The sequence below is a fragment of the Peromyscus californicus genome, unplaced genomic scaffold (assembly GCF_007827085.1).
Source record: "Peromyscus californicus insignis strain IS unplaced genomic scaffold, ASM782708v3 Scaffold_5__1_contigs__length_169319896, whole genome shotgun sequence".
NCBI lineage: Eukaryota > Metazoa > Chordata > Mammalia > Rodentia > Cricetidae > Peromyscus > Peromyscus californicus.
In genome coordinates, this window is record NW_026294573.1 from 5,605,229 (window position 1) to 5,623,784 (window position 18,556).

Genomic DNA, 18,556 nt, shown 5'->3' on the forward strand with positions numbered 1-18,556 from the left:
ATCCAGAAGTAACAACAAAGCGAAAGTTTTAGAAATTTTCCTAAATTTCCAACATTCTAAAAGGGCTGGAGCAGTCTCAGTGGTTAAGAGTTCCTACTGATCCTGCAGAGGGTCTGGGTTTGGGTGGCTCACAAGCCCCTGCAACTGCACCCAGGGGTCTGATGCCACCCACAGGCCTCCAAGAGCACCTGCACCCACATGCACATACCTGCACACAGACACAGATATATGCACAGTTTACACATAGGAAAATAATAAAAGAAATCTTAGTTCTAACAAAAACGTGAGACAAGCAAGTTTCCCTAAGGACATTTGATAGCGTGGCGTGCACTTTCGAGAATGTTGATTTTTATGTATAAAGTCCTTTTCTTCCTTGAAATAACTTGGACTGCTTGAAACGAACCACTCAGCCATTTGAGCTGGGGGTACCAGCTCCCTTCTCCTGCCTGGCTGCCTCTGATGGGAAAACACCAGCCGAGAAACCATTTGGCAGACAGCCCAGATGTGTTCAATCTTCCCCTCCACTCTGGGGAACCCTTCACCCCAGCTGTGAGGATCCCTACAGCCGAGCTCAGACTCAGGCTCCAGGCATGGCTGCCCCACAGGCCCTGCATTGGCCTCGGAAGACACACTCCAAGATCAGCTTCTATAAACAGTGGCCCAGCTCTCCTCCCATCAGCCATTTTCACTCACACAGACCTGAGGGAGCACTGGGGGCTCTGCAGAGAGCTAGTGACTGGTACAACAGGAGACCTGTGATTGGCCTTTATGTAAGGCCTCTGATTGGTGGAGCTGTGCAGTGATTGGTGTAAATTACAATGCTTCATTTGCATGCCACACTGGTGCCAAGTCCTTTTTCTAGCTTTTATAACTGGGCTGATGGGCTCATCTTATTTATTTTTCAAATTTATTGCACTTGTTTATTTGCTTCTGTGTGTATGCCCATTCAGGCACATGTCTGAACTGTGGGACATACATGGGTATCAGTTCTCTCTTTCGTGTTATTGGGATTGGTGGCAAGAACCTTTATCTGCTGAGTCATCTGACCAGCACTGCTAGAGCGTTTTATTGAAGCAATAGGAAAAGGAACTAAGATAATGGCCAATGACTTTGGATTTATTTTTTAGTTTTCAAGACTGGGTTTCTCTGTATAGTGGTAGCTGTCCTGACACTCACTATGTAGACTAGGCTGGCCTCGAACTCACAGAGATCTGCCTGCCTCAGCCTCCTAGTTCTGGGGTTAAAGGCATGTGCCTCGCCATCCAGCTTTGGCTTCAGCCAATGTTTGTTGTCTAAAATACGTAAGGGATTTTTATGAGTTGATAAGAAAAAGGCAAGTTATTTTTAATGGGGAAAAATAAAACGAGCAAATATTTCATTTAAGAAGAATCACAAAGGCAGAGAGATGATTCAGTGTTAAAAACACTACTGCTCTTGCAGAGGACAGGGGTTCTGTTCCCAGCATCCATGTGGGGCAGCTCACAACCTCCTATAACTCTAGTTCTGAGGAGATATAGTGCCCTCTTCTGGCCTTTATGGGCATTGACATCCATAGGATGCACATAAACACACAGACACGTACATAAAAATAAGTAGACCTTTTTATTTTATTTATGTGGCACAAATTCTAATTGGTCTTAATAATAAAATCCCACAGCCAGATATTGGTTAACTAGTGGCTAGCTCCACACTCTGATCTCCAGGCAAGCTTCATTTGTTAGAGCACAAACAGAATATCACCACATATTTATTTTTAATTTTATTTATTTGACCTTTTTTTTGAGACAGGATCTATCTGTGTAGCCTTAGCTATCCTGGAACTCACTCTGTAGACCAGGCTGGCCTCAAACTCACAGAGATGCACCTGCCTCTGCCACTGCCTCCTAAGTGCCGGGATTAAAAGCATGCATCAGTCTGCCTAGCTAAATCTTTCTTTTTTTTAAATTTATTTTTTTAAGTTTTATTTATTTATTATGTATACAGCATGGATGACTACAGGCCAGAAGAGGGCACCAGATCTCATTACAGATGGTTGTGAGCCACCTTGTGGTTGCTGGGAATTGAACTCAGGACCTCTGGAAGAGCAGTTAGTGCTCTTAACCTCTGAGCCATCTCTCCAGCCCTAAATCTTTCTTTTATAAAAGGGTCAAATAGGATATGACTATGTGACAGGTCACTCATCTGTCAAGAAAGAAATACAAAATAAGACTACAGTAAATGCTATTTGTACTACCACACTGACAAGATAAGGGAGTCTGATGATAGCCAGGGCAGGGAGGTTGTCAGTCATTAAAGCAGTCAGATGCCGGCAAGAAGGCAGCAGCATGACAGACCAACGCTCAGAAAAGCATGTGCCGCCACGCCCACCTAGTTACTGTATTTATTGCCTGGCTCAGCTATGTGCCTGGCTGCAAAGGTTAGCATCTAACCAATCATATATGTCTGAAGTGGCAAACCCCTCTTTGCTATAGGTGCCCAACATTCCAAGTAGAAACTGCTCCCTCCTCCCAGGTCAAAGAGACAGCTTACAAAGGATGCAGACGTTGTTTGTGGTGTTGTGGAGACAGAACACGCACAGACGTTGTTTACGGTGTTGCTAAGATGGACCACCTGAACAGCGCAGTCTGGGGCAGGAAGAGTTTGTTTGGCTCCTGGTTTCGGGGGGATTTTGGTCCATCGCAGCAGAGAAGGCATGGTACCAGGAGTATATGGTGGCATTCACAGCAGCAGGAGCAGCTGTGGAAGGCTCCTTCACGCTGAGTGGTTCAGGGAGCCGAGAAAGCAGGCTGGGACCGGGGACACGTAGAACCGTCAAGGAACTGCCCTAAATCTCCTGCCAGCCAGGCTCACCTCCTAAAGCCTCAGCAGCCACCAGCTGGGATCCAAGCTTTCAAAGCTTGTAACAGACAGAGCCACAGCTAGAAGGGGCCTGTGATCACAGTAAGAGATGAGTTTGGCGGACGAGGGAGATGCTCGCCCGGTTAAGTGCATGCTGTGCAAGCGTGAGAACCCAAGTTCAGTCCTCAGAACCCACGAGAAAAAGCCAAGTGTGGTAACACACACTTGTAATCCCAGCCCTGGGGAAGTGGAGCCTGGGAGAACCCTGGGGCTCCTGGACCAGCCAGCCGAGCCCTAGATCAGTAAGAGATCTGAAGAACAGCACTCGAGGTTGACATCCGGTTCACACACACACACCCACACACCCACACACACTCAAAAAGAAATGTCCCTCCATTTCGCTGGACTCCACCGGGATGCAGGTGTCACTTATTATTTCTGCATAACAGGGCTCATCCTAACTGATGAAGGCATCTGCCCTGAGGCCCAGCAATTATTCTACTTTCAGTCTGTCTCCCTGGTGACTCTCCCGCCCAGACAACAGTAAAAGAACTTGGGTAAAACAGTAAAAGAACCAGTGACTGAAGATCCCGAACATAGCTCTGGAGAGGACAGACTGGTCTCTGCAGAAGGGACACCCCTTGGTGCTCTACACAGCAACGGGAGTTATAAATACAGTTCTGATGACTAAAGCAAGCTGCTTCCACACAGCATGATATCGGAACGCTCAAAAACACTCACCACAGTTAGGGGGTACCTAACTACACGATAAGGATTTTTGGAATCGAGAAAAACAGAAAAGAAAAACAAAACAAAACAACAACAACAACAAAAAACCAGGGCTGGAGAGATGGCTCAGAGGTTAAGAGCACTGGCTGTTCTTCTAGAGGTCCTGAGTTCAATTCCCAGCAACCACATGGTGGCTCACAACCATCTGTAATGAGATCTGGCGCCCTCTTCTGGCCTGCAGGCAGAACACTGTTTACATAATGAATAAATAAACCTTTAAAAAAACCAAAAACAAACAAACAAAATAAACAGGAAGAGAAAAACAGGCTCAAATTTCGCAAGAGCTCAATTTTTATAATTTTAAAAATTGAAAGGATAGCTGGGCATGGTGGTGCACAGTTTGAATTCCAGTACTCTGGAGGCAGAGGCAGGTGGATCTCTGTGAGCTTGAGCCAGTCTGATCTACAGAGTGAGTTCTAGGCCAACCAGGGCTACCCAGTGAGATCGTGTCTCAAATAAATAAATAAATAAGATTTAAAACCATTTTTAGCTCTTAAGCTGTACAGGAGCCACATAAAGGGAAGCAGCAGCCATGTTTGACCATGGCGGGGTGGGGTGGGGTGAGGGCGAGGTGGGGGTGGGGAGGCCTTGCTCCGGTGAGGTCACAGGTGTTCCCTCTTCTCAGTGTTTTGTGCCTTTCCTGGTTGGTATGTTTACTGATGAGCCTGACACAGAGCAGCAGAAGTGTGGGGAGGGAGAGGACACAGGAGAGACACACATGTGAACTCCTCTGAAGCTCCCCCTCAAATTCTGACAGGCCTTTTCCAGATGGGGACACGGGAACACGGGGCCTCCCACTCTCCAGACAGTGGAGGGAAGTGGTGTAGTAAGTGAGAAACCTGGGGAAATTTGGGTGGGGAAACATGCTGCTTATTACATAGAGCCATACATGCATCCTATTTACACCTACACCACACACACACACACACACACACACACACACACACACACACACACACCTACATTGATTTTACAAGGATTTTAGCTGGACCACTGGTCCATGTAATCCAACTGAAACTGCCATTTTCTTTAGATTAGGTTATATATCTTGGAGTTTTTTTTGTGTGGGGGGGTTGGTTTTTAGTTGTTTTTTGTTTTGTTTTGTTTTGTTGAGACAGGGTTTCTCTGTGTAGTTTTGGAGCCTGTCCTGGAACTTGCTCTGTAGACCAGGCTGACCTCCAATTCTGCCTCCCGAGTGCTGGGATTAAAGGCGTGTGCCACCACCACCTGGCTAGTTGTTTGTTTTTTGACACATGGTTTCTCTGTACAGCCCTGGCTGGCCCGGAACTCACAGAGAATCGCCTTCTCCTGGCTCCCTAGTGCTGGGATTAAAGGTGTGCACCTTCACACCCAGCATTATATATATCTTATTAAGGAGAATCCAAAAATTGGTCTTTCACCTCATACTCTTCCCACACTCCTATTAAAAATGTCCAGGGCAGTGCTGGAGAGATGGCTCAGTGGTTAAGACCATTGGCTGCCCTTGCGAAGGACACAGGTTTGGTTCCCAGTACACAACTATCCATAGCTTCAATTTCTGTGGATTCAACACCCTCTCTTCTGGCTTCAGCTGGCATCAGGAACCACATGGTGTGTGTGCATGAGTGCACACACACACACACACACACACACACACACAGGCAAAACACTCATACACAAAGTTTAAAAATAAAAATTTAAAAATGGTAAAGACAAATCCATTAGCATTAGAAGAGGCTTGGATGGGGTGAGCACTTGCACATTGTCTAGGATGGTGTTGGGAAAGGACAGTGGGGTTCTTGTGCTGCTCCTCGATTTCCTGAGGACCCCCACATCTCCTGGGATGGCACATCACATCTCATAGCTTCCTCCTTCTTCTTCCTCTGGAAATCGGCAGCTACACCCATCTTCCTCTTGAGCCGTTCGAGCGGCCATCTTAAATGCTAGGAACAATGGACACAATGTAAGACACTTCCAGTCTCCTGCCTCAGACACAGTTCTGTTCCACAAGTCACACCCACAAACCTCCTCAATCCTAATTTGAGCAAACTAACCTACCGACCAGGTAACAGCATGTATGAGCTTTCTGGGGACGGCTGATTTTATCTTACTGTGTTTTGTTTTATTGTGTTGTGTTTTGTTTGCAGACAGGGTCTCACTCTATTGTCTGGGCTGACTTATAACTCTCTCTGTAGGTCAAGCCGGCCTTGGACATGTAGCAATCTCCTTAGGTCAGCCCCCCAGGTGCTGGCATTATAGGCATGCCTCAACATGTTGGGATTTCCTTCCTTCCTTCCTTCCTTCTTTCCTTCCTTCATCTTTAAAAATCATTTTCTATATTTTATACAGTGGCTTAAAAACAACAATAAACCAAAGTTTGAGCCCAACTCACAGCACCATAAAGCATGGCTTACATTGCAGGCACAGCTGTGTATTTAAAGCAGCAGCGCCCCCGCCCCACCCCACTTTTTTTTTTTTTTTTTGTTTTGTTTTGTTTTGTTTTTTGAGACAGGGTTTCTCTGTGTAGCCCTGGCTGCCCTGGAACTCACTCTGTAGACCAGGCTGGCCTCACTCACAGATATCCGCCTGCCTCTGCCTCGAGTGCTGGGATTAAAGGCGTGCGCCACCACCGCCAGCTGTCCACAGCCTCTATTTCATTCTCTCAAGTACTTCAGATTGACTCCTTTTCCATGTGACCCTGTGGCCCAGTTGTGTCCCACCAAGTCTGTCTATGAAAGCAAAGAACTGATCTGTACAGCACAGGAGGATCTGTTACACATGGCTGTGACCTCTCCGCCCTTCAGCTGAACAGCCTTCCATCTATAGTTTCTTTAAACTTAACAAAGCAAAAGGCCCTGTTCCAAGGCCATGTCTTCTATGTCCTAGATCCTATTTTAAAAGGGAGGAGGGGGAGGGGAGGTAAGTTAAGTCAAGACTGAGAAACCCTGATGGGATATCTTTTGAAATTATATCCAAAATTAACCAAAATAGTAGCGATTTGCTTCAGGGAGAAGATGCCATACTTCCCAATATTTGCTGCTCTGTACTGTCTAAAACTCCAGATATAACCTAGGAAACAAGCACAAGATGGTGGGAAGGTAGAGAGGTATAGCTGAAGTTTTCCTATGTCCCACCTGGCCCACGGTCAGGACAAATCTCTCTCACCCTCCAGTCCTGAAGCCACTTGGACCCAAGCAAACACACAGAGGCTTATATTAATTAAAACTGTATGGCCTAGTGGCTCAGGCTTCTTGCTAGCTAGATCTTACATCTTAAATTAACCCATTTCTATTAATCTGTACCTTGCCACATGGCTCATGGCTTACCAGTATCTTTATATCTTGCTTCTCATGGCGGCGGCAGTAGTGGCGATGGTGGCTGGCAGCGTCTCCTGACTCAGCCTTCCATTTCCCAGAATTCTCTTCTCTGCTTATCCCGCCTATACTATACTTCCTTCCTGGCTACTGGCCAATCAGCACTTTATTTATTAACCAAATCAGAGCAACACATTCACAGCATACAGAGTGATATCCACAGCAGAGAGGGCAGGATGGCCAAGACTCTCAGGGCCTAAGACGCAGCATGGCAGTAAGTGGTCTGGGTTTTCCTTCTGCCTCCTGTTCCCAGAGGGGAGCTGGAAGAGCGGGGAGCCTGGGGATGCCTGCACAGGGGTCGGAAAATCCTGCCCACTCCAGCTACAAGACCAGGGACAGAACAGCCTAGCAAGATGGGAGGCTTCTAGACAATCAGGGATGGTCACAGCAAAGGCCAGGGCCAGTTCTAGGCCCCCTAGGGAATGGGGCCTGTCACTCTGGCTAGACTGTGTCCAGGTTCACCAGCTCTTCCTCAGAGGAAGCCAGTGGAGAGTCACACTATACTGCCACCCCTGGTGCCACCCTTGAGATCTCAATCCCAGGCCACCTGGACAGCATAAGCAAGTGTGATTTGTCATCTAAGCCAGGGTGATATCAGCTGGGGCCTGGAAGGGTCTTCAGAGAAGGATGAGCCCTTCTAGGAAGTTTAGGGCAGAACTTCCTGGGAGTGGCCTCAGGGGAAGTCTGAGAAAACAAAGTTTAAATTAAACTCTAAGTCTCTTAACAGGATGGGTTTCAATGCAAAATCACTCATGCAACCTGGGAGATCTCGATGTGAGAGAGACAACTGAGTCACAGATGCTAGACTATGGATAAGACAGACGTTAGAATAAGAATGCCATAGTTGCCATCATCAACATGTCCAACAAGCAAGTAGGAAGACATCAGAAGCAAATGTGGACTAAAGACTGGAGAGCCACCTACAGTGGAGTGTGCCCAGAGTCTGAGGTAGGAGCACTGCTTGAGGCCAGGAGCTAAAGACCGAAGACTGCCCTGGGGAACACAGTGAGACCCAGAGAGAACCCAGAGCAACCCAGTAGCTATTTTAAAACTGAAAAATTGTCCGGGCGGCAGTGGCATTTAATCCCAGCATATCTCTGAGTTCAAGGCCAACCTGGTCTACAGAGTGAGTTCCAGGACAGACAGGGCTACATAGAGAAAACCCTGTCTTGAAGAACAAAAACAAAACAAAACACACAAAGAAAAAGAAAGGAAGGAAGAAAGATAAAAAGGAAAAGAGGGGGGGGGACTGGAGCTGGAGAGATGGCTCAGGGGTTAAGAGAGCTTGCTGCTCTTACAGAGGACCCGAGTTCAGTTCCCAGTGTCTGTGTCAGGGAACTCCCAACCACTTGTAACTCCAGCTCCGGGGGGGTCTGTCTCCCTTTGAGATACACAGTGCACATACACATGGCACTTCCACGGGCATATCTACATTAAAAAATAAAAATACAGTTTAAGAAAAGTTTTTTGTTTTGTTTTTAGAGACATGGTCTTTCTGTGTAGCCCTGGCTGTCCTGGAACTCGCTCTGTAGACCAGGCTGGCCTCAAACACACAGAGATCCACCTGCCTCTGCCTCCCAAGTGCTGGGATTAAAGGTGTCCCACCACCACCTGGCCAGGAAAAGTATTTTTTAAAAGACTGAGGAGGTGGCTCATTAATTAAAGCATTGGTCACCCACTCATAAAGGCTGGAGTTTGACTCCCTAGAACCCCACAAACGGGCCAGGTAAGTATAGCAGCCTGGCTGTAATTCCAGCCTTGGGAGGTAGGGAGATGAGACCAGGTCCCCACAGCCAGCTGGCTAGCCAGGCTAGCCATATTGGTGAGCTCTGCATTTGATTGACAGACTCTGCCTCAATGAATAAGGTGAAAAACCAATCAAAGATGATTCCTAACATCAACACAGGACCTCCAGATGCAGTCACCCACACAGGTATGCCCACATATGTGCAAAAAATTTACAAGCACAGGCACCATAGACACACACACATGAAAATGGGGGGGGCATAAATATTCAGGCCTAAATCTAAAAAAAAAGCATATGGGACTCACACTGTAAATTACAAAATACGTAAGGTAAGAGAAAGCATAAATGGAAAGACACACTACGTTCATGGATTGGGATGGCTAACGGAGATTTCCTCCCAAGCTGGTCCACAAACTTCCTGCAATCCCTGTCAGGATCCCGGCTGACTTTCTGTGGACACAGATGAGAGTCTCATAAAATTTACATGGAAATAGAAAAGAAACAGAATAAAGAGCTAAAACAAATCTGAAAAAGAAAGATGACGTGGGAGAGTGTGTCCTCCACTCTCTATGCCGAGACTGGTTTTATAACTACCGTAACCAAGACTCCGTGGTGCTGGAATAGACGCAGAGCTGGACCACAAGCACAGCCAACGATTTAGGACTTGACAGAGCAGGGAAGACAATGTTTCCTCTGATTAACACCAGAGCAACTGGAGACACAGCTCCCACCCCCGAGAGAAAAATCTTGACCTTAATTTCTCACACTTTATCTCTAACTAACACAGCTTTAAATGTCAAATTCAAACGTGCGAACGGTGAGACCCTAACACTGGGGGGAAGTCTCAACCTCTCGGACCGAGGCTGCAGTGATGGGGCCTGAGATGGGGGGGGCCTGAGATGGGGGCCGGTGAGGCGGCTCGGCAAGCAGACGCGTGCTGTGTGTGATTGACAGCTTGAGTTTGATCCCTGGGACCCACGCGGTAGGAGGAGAGTACCTAGTGCCACAGGACCCCTCTGACCTAAACACACGCTTTTTTTTTTTTTTTTTTTTGGTTTTTCGAGACAGGGTTTCTCTGTGCATTTTTAAGCCAAATACGTCTCCGTCTCTCGTCCATCTTGCCACAGGAGTGCCACATTATCTGCATTTTTAAGCCAAATACAGATAATGTGGCACTCCTGTGGCAAGATGGACGAGAGACGGAGACAGGGATGGAGAAGCTGGAGGGTCAGCCAGACAACCCAGCTTGGCAGAGACAAGAGAGACTGCCTCTGCCCAGTGGAAGGAGAGAATCTACTTCTGCGGGTTGTTTCTAACCTCAACATGCTCACAGTGGCATGGGCACACACACAAAATAAGCAAAAATGAACTTAAAATTTAAAAATTAAAATGCAATACAATTGTGTTTAAGAGACACAAAAACTCATGTTTACATGAAACCTACACACAAGTATCCGTAGATTTTTTTAACATGTAAGCGTGAAAAACATGGGCTGATGAGCTGGCTCAGTAGTTAAGAGCACTTGTCGCTCTTGAAAAGGACCTAGTTCAGTTCCCAGCACCCACAGGCAGCACTCGGAACTTCCTCGAAGTCCAGCTTCGGGGAGCTGGCCTCCATGTGCTCCTCATGCATGTGAAATACATAAAACTCATGCAAGCAAACATATGTAACATAAATAAATAATAAGTACTTTAAAACAAACAACAACCAGAGGTCAAAAATCAGAAATAGATGAGTGGTTGCCTGAGAAAGGAAAGGACTGAGAAGGTCCAGCAGGGCTGACTGACTGAGAAGGGCGAGCGGGGCTGACTGACTGAGAAGGTGGAATACGGCTGACTGACTGAGAAGGTGGAGCAGGGCTGACTGACTGAGAAGGTCCAGCGGGGCTGACTGACTGAGAAGGTCCAGCAGGGCTGACTGACTGAGAAGGTGGAGCAGGGCTGACTGACTGAGAAGGACGAGCAGGGCTGACTGACTGAGAAGGTGGAGCAGGGCTGACTGACTGAGAAGGTCCAGCACGGCTGACTGACTGAGAAGGTCCAGCGGGGCTGACTGACTGAGAAGGTCCAGCAGGGCTGACTGACTGAGAAGGTGGAGCAGGGCTGACTGACTGAGAAGGACGAGCAGGGCTGACTGACTGAGAAGGTGGAGCAGGGCTGACTGACTGAGAAGGTGGAGCGGGGCTGACTGACTGAGAAGGGCAAGTGGGGCTGGATCTTGGCTGTGGATAGTTTGGGGTTCTTTTGTTTGCTTGTTGGTTGTTCAGTCATGTAACCTATGGCCTTGAACTTGGGAGCCTCCTGCTTCAGTCTCCCACATGCTGGGGCTCCAGGCAAGCACCCCCAACACCCCGCTTTACAAGTTCTGTCTTTCAGTGTTGCTGGGTACTTGGGTCTACAGATCTGACAAAGTGGCATACAGCCATGTGTGTTCTGTGCATCGTAGTCCTGGCCTCATTGTGATGTTAGGGTCTTGTGAATGGCACGTGATACTATTCTGCTCCTTGTTTGTGACTCTATGACTGTAATTACATAAAAATGAAAAGGTTTTTTTTAATGACTACAAGTCCCTCGTTACTGATTAATATCTTTGAAAACATGTTCACAGAAACCCTGTTGCCACCCTGGGTGGGAATATGATGATGGTTCAAGGCAGTACAGAGGTCTCCTCCAGAAACAGAGGCCCAGGACAGAGAGGGAAAGACCACAGAAAACAGACGTCTGCATTTGGGGACAGAGTCCTTTCATTGATTAGGAAAGGACCGGCAACCCTGTGGGAAGACTTCTCAGAGTAAGAAATCCAAACAGCCAATCAAAGTGAAAGGCATCTAACCTCAGAGATCATCAAGGAAACGCAAATCAAAACCACAGTGAGCCACTGTTCCCCACCCACCAGACAGATAAAAATAGCATTCACACGGAAGTGGAGCAAATGGAGCACTCACACCCCACTGAAGAGGCGTTCGATGTGGTCCCCACTATTTTTGGAAAAGTTTGACCCAACTACTTGGACAGGACTCAAGTTACTCATTCCCATATCTTTTCCCCTAGGTTAAAAAACAAGACCAAAGCTTGGGAAATGGTTCGGAAACTAGTGCTAGCCCTGAGAACATGAGGAGCGGAGTTCAGATCCCCAGCGCCACACACAAGGTCCAGGAGGGTGGTGACCACTGTGACCCTGGAAGACAGACAGGGTCCCTGGGGCAGCTGGCTAGCTGGATGAGTCTATGATAAGGTTCTGCTGAGAGAGCAAGTGGGGGCACCCTAGGAAAGTGCTGACACCAGCCTTGGTGTCTACACATACACATATGCACACCTACACACAGGCACACATGCACACGTATGCACATGCACACCACACACACAAATACCCAGTTAAAAAAAAACACATAACAGAACCTGTACTGCCATTTGAGAAAGAATGTAGAAGACTGGAATATGGCCACAGGGGACTGGAACCCAACCTGTGAGTGAGTCCTTTTTCTCTTCCTTCCTTCCTTCCTTCCTTCCTTCCTTCCTTCCTTCCTTCCTTCCTTCCTTTCTCTCTCTCTTTCTTTCCTTCTTTCTTTTCTTCTTTTCCTCCTCCTTCTTTTATTTCTTTCATATTTTAAGACAGGGTCTCACTATGTAGCCCTAGCTGTCCTAGAACTCACTCTGTAGCCCAGGTTGACCTCGAACTCACAGAGATCCACTCACCTCTGCCTCCTGAGTGCTGAGATTAAAGGCGTGCACCACCACTGCCCAACCTCCTCATAGAATCATATTTAGCTTATTAATGGATGAAATCTGCCTTTGAAAGTTTTCATTCTCTGTTATAGACCACCTTACACCCACTTCAACACCATCCGGTTCTCTCCACTTCCTCAAATACAGACCAGAGCTAAGGCCAAGGGTGTTTACTAACACAAGAAGTAACACTAGATCGGGTGATGCTCTGTATGGGGATGTGTGTGTGTGTTCACGTGTATGCAAGTGCACACGTGTGTATAGAGGTCAGAGGTCCACCTTTGTTTGCATGCTTTTTATGAGACAGGTGTAGCATGAATCTTAAAGAGTCTTATTAATAAAATCAAACCTGAGGCCAGTTATTGGGTGAATGCTGGAAGATCAGAGAAGCAGAACAGCTACCTCACCTTGCCAGTTCTTCAGCTGATCCTGTTTCCTCAGACTGGAAGCCTCTGAGTCCTCTTATCAGAATGGATCTCAGCTGAACTGCTGCTCAAAAGCCTAAAAGCTTAACCAGCCAAATGCTTCTGGTTTCTAGTCTTCACGCCTTATATACCTTTCTGCCTTCTACCATCACTCCCTGGGATTAAAGGCTCACTTTCTGGGATTAAAGGCGTGAGTCACCATGCCTGACTGTTTCCAATGTGGCCTTGAACTCACAGAGATCCAGAGGGTTTTCTGCCTCTGGAATGCTAGGATTAAAGGCGTGTGCTACCACTGCCAAACCTCTATGTTTAATATTGTGGCTGTTCTGTCTCTGACCCCAGATAAGTTTATTAGGGTGCACAATATTTCGGGGAACACAATACCACCACAGACAGGGTCTCTCACTGGCCTAGAATTTACCAACTAGGCAAGGCTGAGTGGGTAGCAAGCCCCTGGGGTCTGCCTGTCACTGCCTGTCACTGGCTGTCACCGGCTGTCCTGCATTGGGATCACAAGAACACACCATTGCATCTTTACATGGACCTGGGTTACCACACACACCTTACCCGCTGAGCTACCTCTCGACCTGAGGCAATGTTCTTTTCTGTTCCTCTGTGCCGTGGGCACCAGCTGACAGGGTACCCACACTTACACGTGCACAGTTACCTGGAACTACTGGGTACCCACACTTACACGTGCACAGTTATCTGGAACCGCCACATATTTGTCCCTTGTCTTCCCCACACTCTGGGTCTTGTTCTGTCTCCATCCCTTCCCTAGTGACATGCAGAGCACAATTCTTGTGGCTAGGGGGCCACCTTGTGCATTGTGGGGGTGGAGAGCCTCCCACCCCCTACTCCAACTATTCCTCCCAGCCCCAAGTCACAAGTACCCCCAACTGCCTCCAGACATTTGCCAATACCCTTGTGGGAACAAGCTTGTCCTGGTTTTGCAACCATTGTGTTAGCCAATCATATGTTCATAACTTAAAAAAAAAAAATCTAAGCCTACAAGAGGCTAGGTGAGTAAAGGCACTTGCTGTGCAAGCCTGAGGACCTGAGTTCGGTCCCTGAAGCAGGAGAAAACCCACCCTGCAAAGTTGTCCTGACTCCAGACGTCCTGCCACCCCCATCCTGTGTTGTGTCGGCCCCGCCCATCCTGTGTTGTGTTGGCCCCGCCCCATCCTGTGTTGTCGGCCCCGCCCATCCTGTGTTGTGTTGGCCCCGCCCCATCCTGTGTTGTCGGCCCCGCCCATCCTGTGTTGTGTTGGCCCCACCCCATCCTGTGTTGTCAGCCTTACGTTGCTTGAATATGTAGGGGAATTTCTTGCCGCTCCATCTGGCCACCACGAGCCAGAGAATGATGAAGAGCAGGAACAGCAGTATGGCCGAGGTCAGCGCCAGGAACACGGTAAGGACCTGCAAGGGGAGCCCTCCTTCGAGAGCAAGGAGAGAGATGCCAAAGTGTTTAGTGAGGACAAGCTGGATTTGAACTCGCCCCCCAAATACGTGGGCTCCAGTGAGGCAGCACCCTGAGTACCCTAACCCATAACTTAACAAGCTTAGATGACTTTACTGTCTTTTGTTTGCTCTGTTTTTTTTTTTTTTTTTTTTTTTTTTTTTTTTTTTTTTTTTGGTTTTTCGAGACAGGGTTTCTCTGTGTAGCTTTGCGCCTTTCCTGGAACTCACTTGGTAGTCCAGGCTGGCCTCGAACTCACAGAGATCCGCCTGCCTCTGCCTCCCGAGTGCTGGGATTAAAGGCGTGCGCCACCACCACCCGGCCTCTGTTTTGTTTTTGAGATAAGGTCTTAAGACTATACTTTCAGGGATCATTTCTATAGTTCGTTACTAGAGATAAGGTCTTATGTATCCCAGGCTAGCCTCAAGCTCCATATGTATCTGAGGATGACCTGGAACTCCTGATCCTCCTGCCTCCACCACCAGAGTGGGGATTACATGTATGCACCACCATGTCCAAATTCATACAGTTCTGGGTCCGGAATCCAGGGCCTTTCCGGCATGGAAGGCAGGGGCTCTACCCACTGAGTCACATCCCAAGTCCTAAACCTAAGTGACTTTTAAAAATGAACCCTACAGAAACTAAGTAGCCTGGACTACTGAGCATAGAGGAAACATGAGGCCCTTCAGCTCCCTGGACTTGGCCTCTGGAATCGCATGTTATCTGTTTGGGATGAGGGTCACCACTGATTACTGATTGAGTAACAACACTCAGGGAAACAAGGCAGGGGCTGAGAGGGTGGTACCTCAGAGCTGCCTGCTGTGGGCAGAGCTGGGAGACCCAGCCGTGCTGAGGACATCCCCTTAGAGGCTAACAGACATGATGCATTTGTTTGGATGAGCTTTTTCACGGAGTCTTACTATGTAGCTCAGGCTAGCCTGGAGCTTGCCGACCTCCTGCCTCAGCCTCTGTAGTGGAGTGATTCCAGGTGTGTGTCACCATACCCAACCATTCACTTTTATTTAATAGCAATAGAACAACCACCTGGTTTTCTCACCGGGGGCCGGCACGGCGGTGGGGGGGGAGGTAACTGGAGAGAGGCTGGCCAAAGTGGGCCCACAGACCACGTCCTTCTCCTTGGTCCCGTTCTCAAGCACGGACTTTCCAACTAGAGAGCAGCTTAGACAGGTCAAGAAAAAGAGTTCAGACGATTAATTTGGGTGCAGAGGAGCACAGAGAAGCACCTGGTATGTGTCACCCCGTGAAGTGACCACGTCATGCTGTAGGTGGGCTCGGGCTCACAAGCAACGGGTAGATCATGTGAGAAAGTTCCCCGTGACCCTCTGCCCTCCACCAGTTTCCCTCAGCTTTCAAGGTACCGTAGCTTCACCCCACTCCACCCACCCAGCAGGCTCGTCTCTCTCCCCAGGTTGAGGACCCACACGCACTCTGTTTTATTCCGTGAGAGTGTAGGTCAGTCAACATGTTTTGCCTCATTTGTTGAGAGACCCTTTCCCCCAAGTTCTTGCTCCTTTGACTGACGTGGGCACAAGTGGAGCATAAATAGAGCTTCCAGCAGCATCCCCAGACAAAGCAGGGATGACCCCTGGGTCTACCACTTTACAGAGTGACCTTCAGCAAGCTTGTAAAGCTTGTGTAAGCCTTGGTTTGCTCAGAGCTAAAAAGAGGGGCAGCCTGTGCTCCCAAGATTGGGGTTAAAGCAAATGAATGAGTCACAGGGAAACAATCTCACATGCTGGACACATTTAATGAATAACAACTGTTGTTGCCATCACCACCATCACCACCATCACCACCATCATCACCATCATCGTCATCACCATCATCACCATCACCACCATCACCACCATCACCATCATCACCATCATCACCATCATCACCATCACCATCATCGTCATCACCATCATCACCATCACCACCATCACCATCGGTGTAATCATCATCACTATCATCACTGACATCACCATCATCATCACCATCACCGCCATCACCACCAGCACATAGGCTTTTTCTTTTTCTTTAGAGCCCTGTTCATGTCCCATTTTACACAAACTCACTTGAATATTTTAATCAATTTAGGTTGAACGACCTTTTTTTTTTTTTTTTTTTTTGGTTTTTCGAGACAGGGTTTCTCTGTGTAGCTTTGCGCCTGTCCTGGAACTCGCTTTGGAGACCAGGCTGGCCTCGAACTCACAGAGATCCGCCTGGCTCTGCCTCCCGAGTGCTGGGATTAAAGGCGTGCGCCACCACCGCCCGGCTTGAAAGACCTTTTTAAAAAAACATTCTAGTCTGTTACCCACCAGGACATTTGTAAAACATTATAAATATGTAACCAAAGTAACAAGAAAACTCAGTTTCTACTAAGGAAATCAAACAGGAAAAGATCACAGGCATTTAAAATGTGATTTTCATCATCAGAGTCAGCTGCCCACGACTGCCAGTTTACCTTCACAATCTCTGAGACAGCATGTTCCATGCCCAGACCACTGCTGTCCTGGCACCATCAAACCTCACCTGGACCAGTGCCAACCCTGGAGGCGTGAGCACATTTGGACCCTTGCTACTGGCTGTGTCCCTCCAGTGGCCAGCACACCACATAGGTGTGAATGACACACTGTAGAGACAGATGGCTGTACCCTGCCCTGTCATGCTCGGTGATGACCCTGAGCACTGTGGGCCAATCAGTCAGGGACGGTGACAACCAAGGACTTAGAAACAGAGAGCTGGAGACCCATCAAGGCAGAGGGTGGCAGCTCCACCAGACTGCTCACTGCACACCAGCATGTTTTCTGAGGAATACCCACATTCAGACAAGACTGTGACCTCACAGAGTTCCCCTGTCACCTAGGGGTGTGTCGCTGCGGATCTACACTCCAGTGACAGTGTCCTTCGTTTTTAGTTTGTCTCAGGTTCTTTATGTTGTGAGAAAAATGAGCATATATACGTACTTTGTCCAGAGTCGACAGCTGCCACCACCGTTCTGATCATTAAATGTCCCGAAGCCACAGTTTTTACAACCTTGAAGAAAAGTTGGGCATCAATAGGAGGCGTTTTACCATTTTACAACTTTCCTTGTGATGAACAAGAGGCTTGGTGTCTTTAGGTTAACCTGTGCAAACTGCTTCATGATTATTTTAATCTTTTATTCACATGTATGTGTGCATGTTTCTGTATGTGCCTATGTGCATGTGAGTGCAGTACCCACAGAGTCCAGAAGAGGGCATCAGATCCCCTGGAGCTGGAGTTACAGGCCATTGTGAGCAGCCTGCTGTGGGTGCTGCGAACTGAACTTGAGTCTCTGCACGAACAGCAGTCACTCTTGACTGAGCCATCTTTCCAGTCCCTGCTTAATGATTCTTGAATTGAAATCTGAGATTTCTCATTTCCAATCTAATCACAGAAGTAATATTGTGTATATCTAAAATGTGCAAAAATACACGGCTCTGATGATGAACACAATTTCCTGGTTTCTGGTTATTTCCGTTTATGGAAACACAGTAGAATACATAATGGAATACAATTCAAACACAGTATTGGCACCGCATACTGCATCTCTGTCGAGGTTCTCAAACCATAAGAAACATGTCTCCATCACAAACTTGAGCCGGGTGGAGAAAGAGCACACCTACCCTGCTCTGTTAACTCTTGGCCTGGCTTGCAGTCCTTTTCACACCTGGCACACTTTGGCCCCAAGCAGTGGAGTCCCTCGGTGCATTCACACTCTGCATCACTGGTCGAGGAGCAAGGCTTCTTCAACCTGAAATAACCTACAAAGACCCAGCTTTGTGTTACCCTTGACCTCCAAATCGGGAAACAAATTTTTCTTCTTCAGTTTAAATATATATGTGTGTGTGTGTATGTGTATGTATATATATGTATATATATTTAGCTAGAGTTTTCCTGCCTTGCCCACAGTCAGGACAAATCTCTCTCATCCGCCAGTCCCACAGCCGCTCAGACCCAACCAAGTAAACACAGGGACTTATATTGCTTACAAACTGTATGGCCATACCAGGCTTCTTGCTAACTGTTCTTAATCCATTTCTATAAATCTATACCTTGCCACATGGCTCGTGGCTTACCAGCATCTTCACATGCTGCTTGTCCTGGCTGCGGCTGGCAGTGAGTCCTTCTGCCTTCCTGTTCTTTCTTTTCTCCTCTCTGTTAGTCTCACCTATACTTCCTGCCTAGCCACTGG

At 47.7% G+C, this 18,556-nt stretch overlaps 1 protein-coding gene and 1 pseudogene across 4 annotated transcripts in view; one reads left to right on the forward strand and one right to left on the reverse strand.

Moving 5' to 3' along the window:
- Window positions 1-1,583: 1,583 nt before the first annotated feature.
- Window positions 1,584-18,556, reverse strand: part of Tnfrsf9 (TNF receptor superfamily member 9) — a 35,686-nt gene continuing 18,713 nt past the window's right edge. For 3 of the 4 annotated variants that reach the window (XM_052716061.1, XM_052716059.1, XM_052716060.1), the window contains 5 exons: window positions 17,988-18,125; window positions 17,307-17,376; window positions 15,395-15,516; window positions 14,180-14,314; window positions 1,584-5,549 (listed from right to left, as the gene is read on the reverse strand). In XM_052716061.1, coding sequence (XP_052572021.1) covers window positions 5,458-5,549; window positions 14,180-14,314; window positions 15,395-15,516; window positions 17,307-17,376; window positions 17,988-18,125 — 557 coding nt within the window. In that variant the 3' untranslated portion in view covers window positions 1,584-5,457. Of the gene's footprint in view, window positions 5,550-14,179; window positions 14,315-15,381; window positions 15,517-17,306; window positions 17,377-17,987; window positions 18,126-18,556 lie in introns of all 4 variants that reach the window. The other variant, XM_052716062.1, reaches the window with a different exon arrangement.
- On the forward strand, window positions 14,689-14,784 carry LOC128098130 (uncharacterized; annotated as a pseudogene).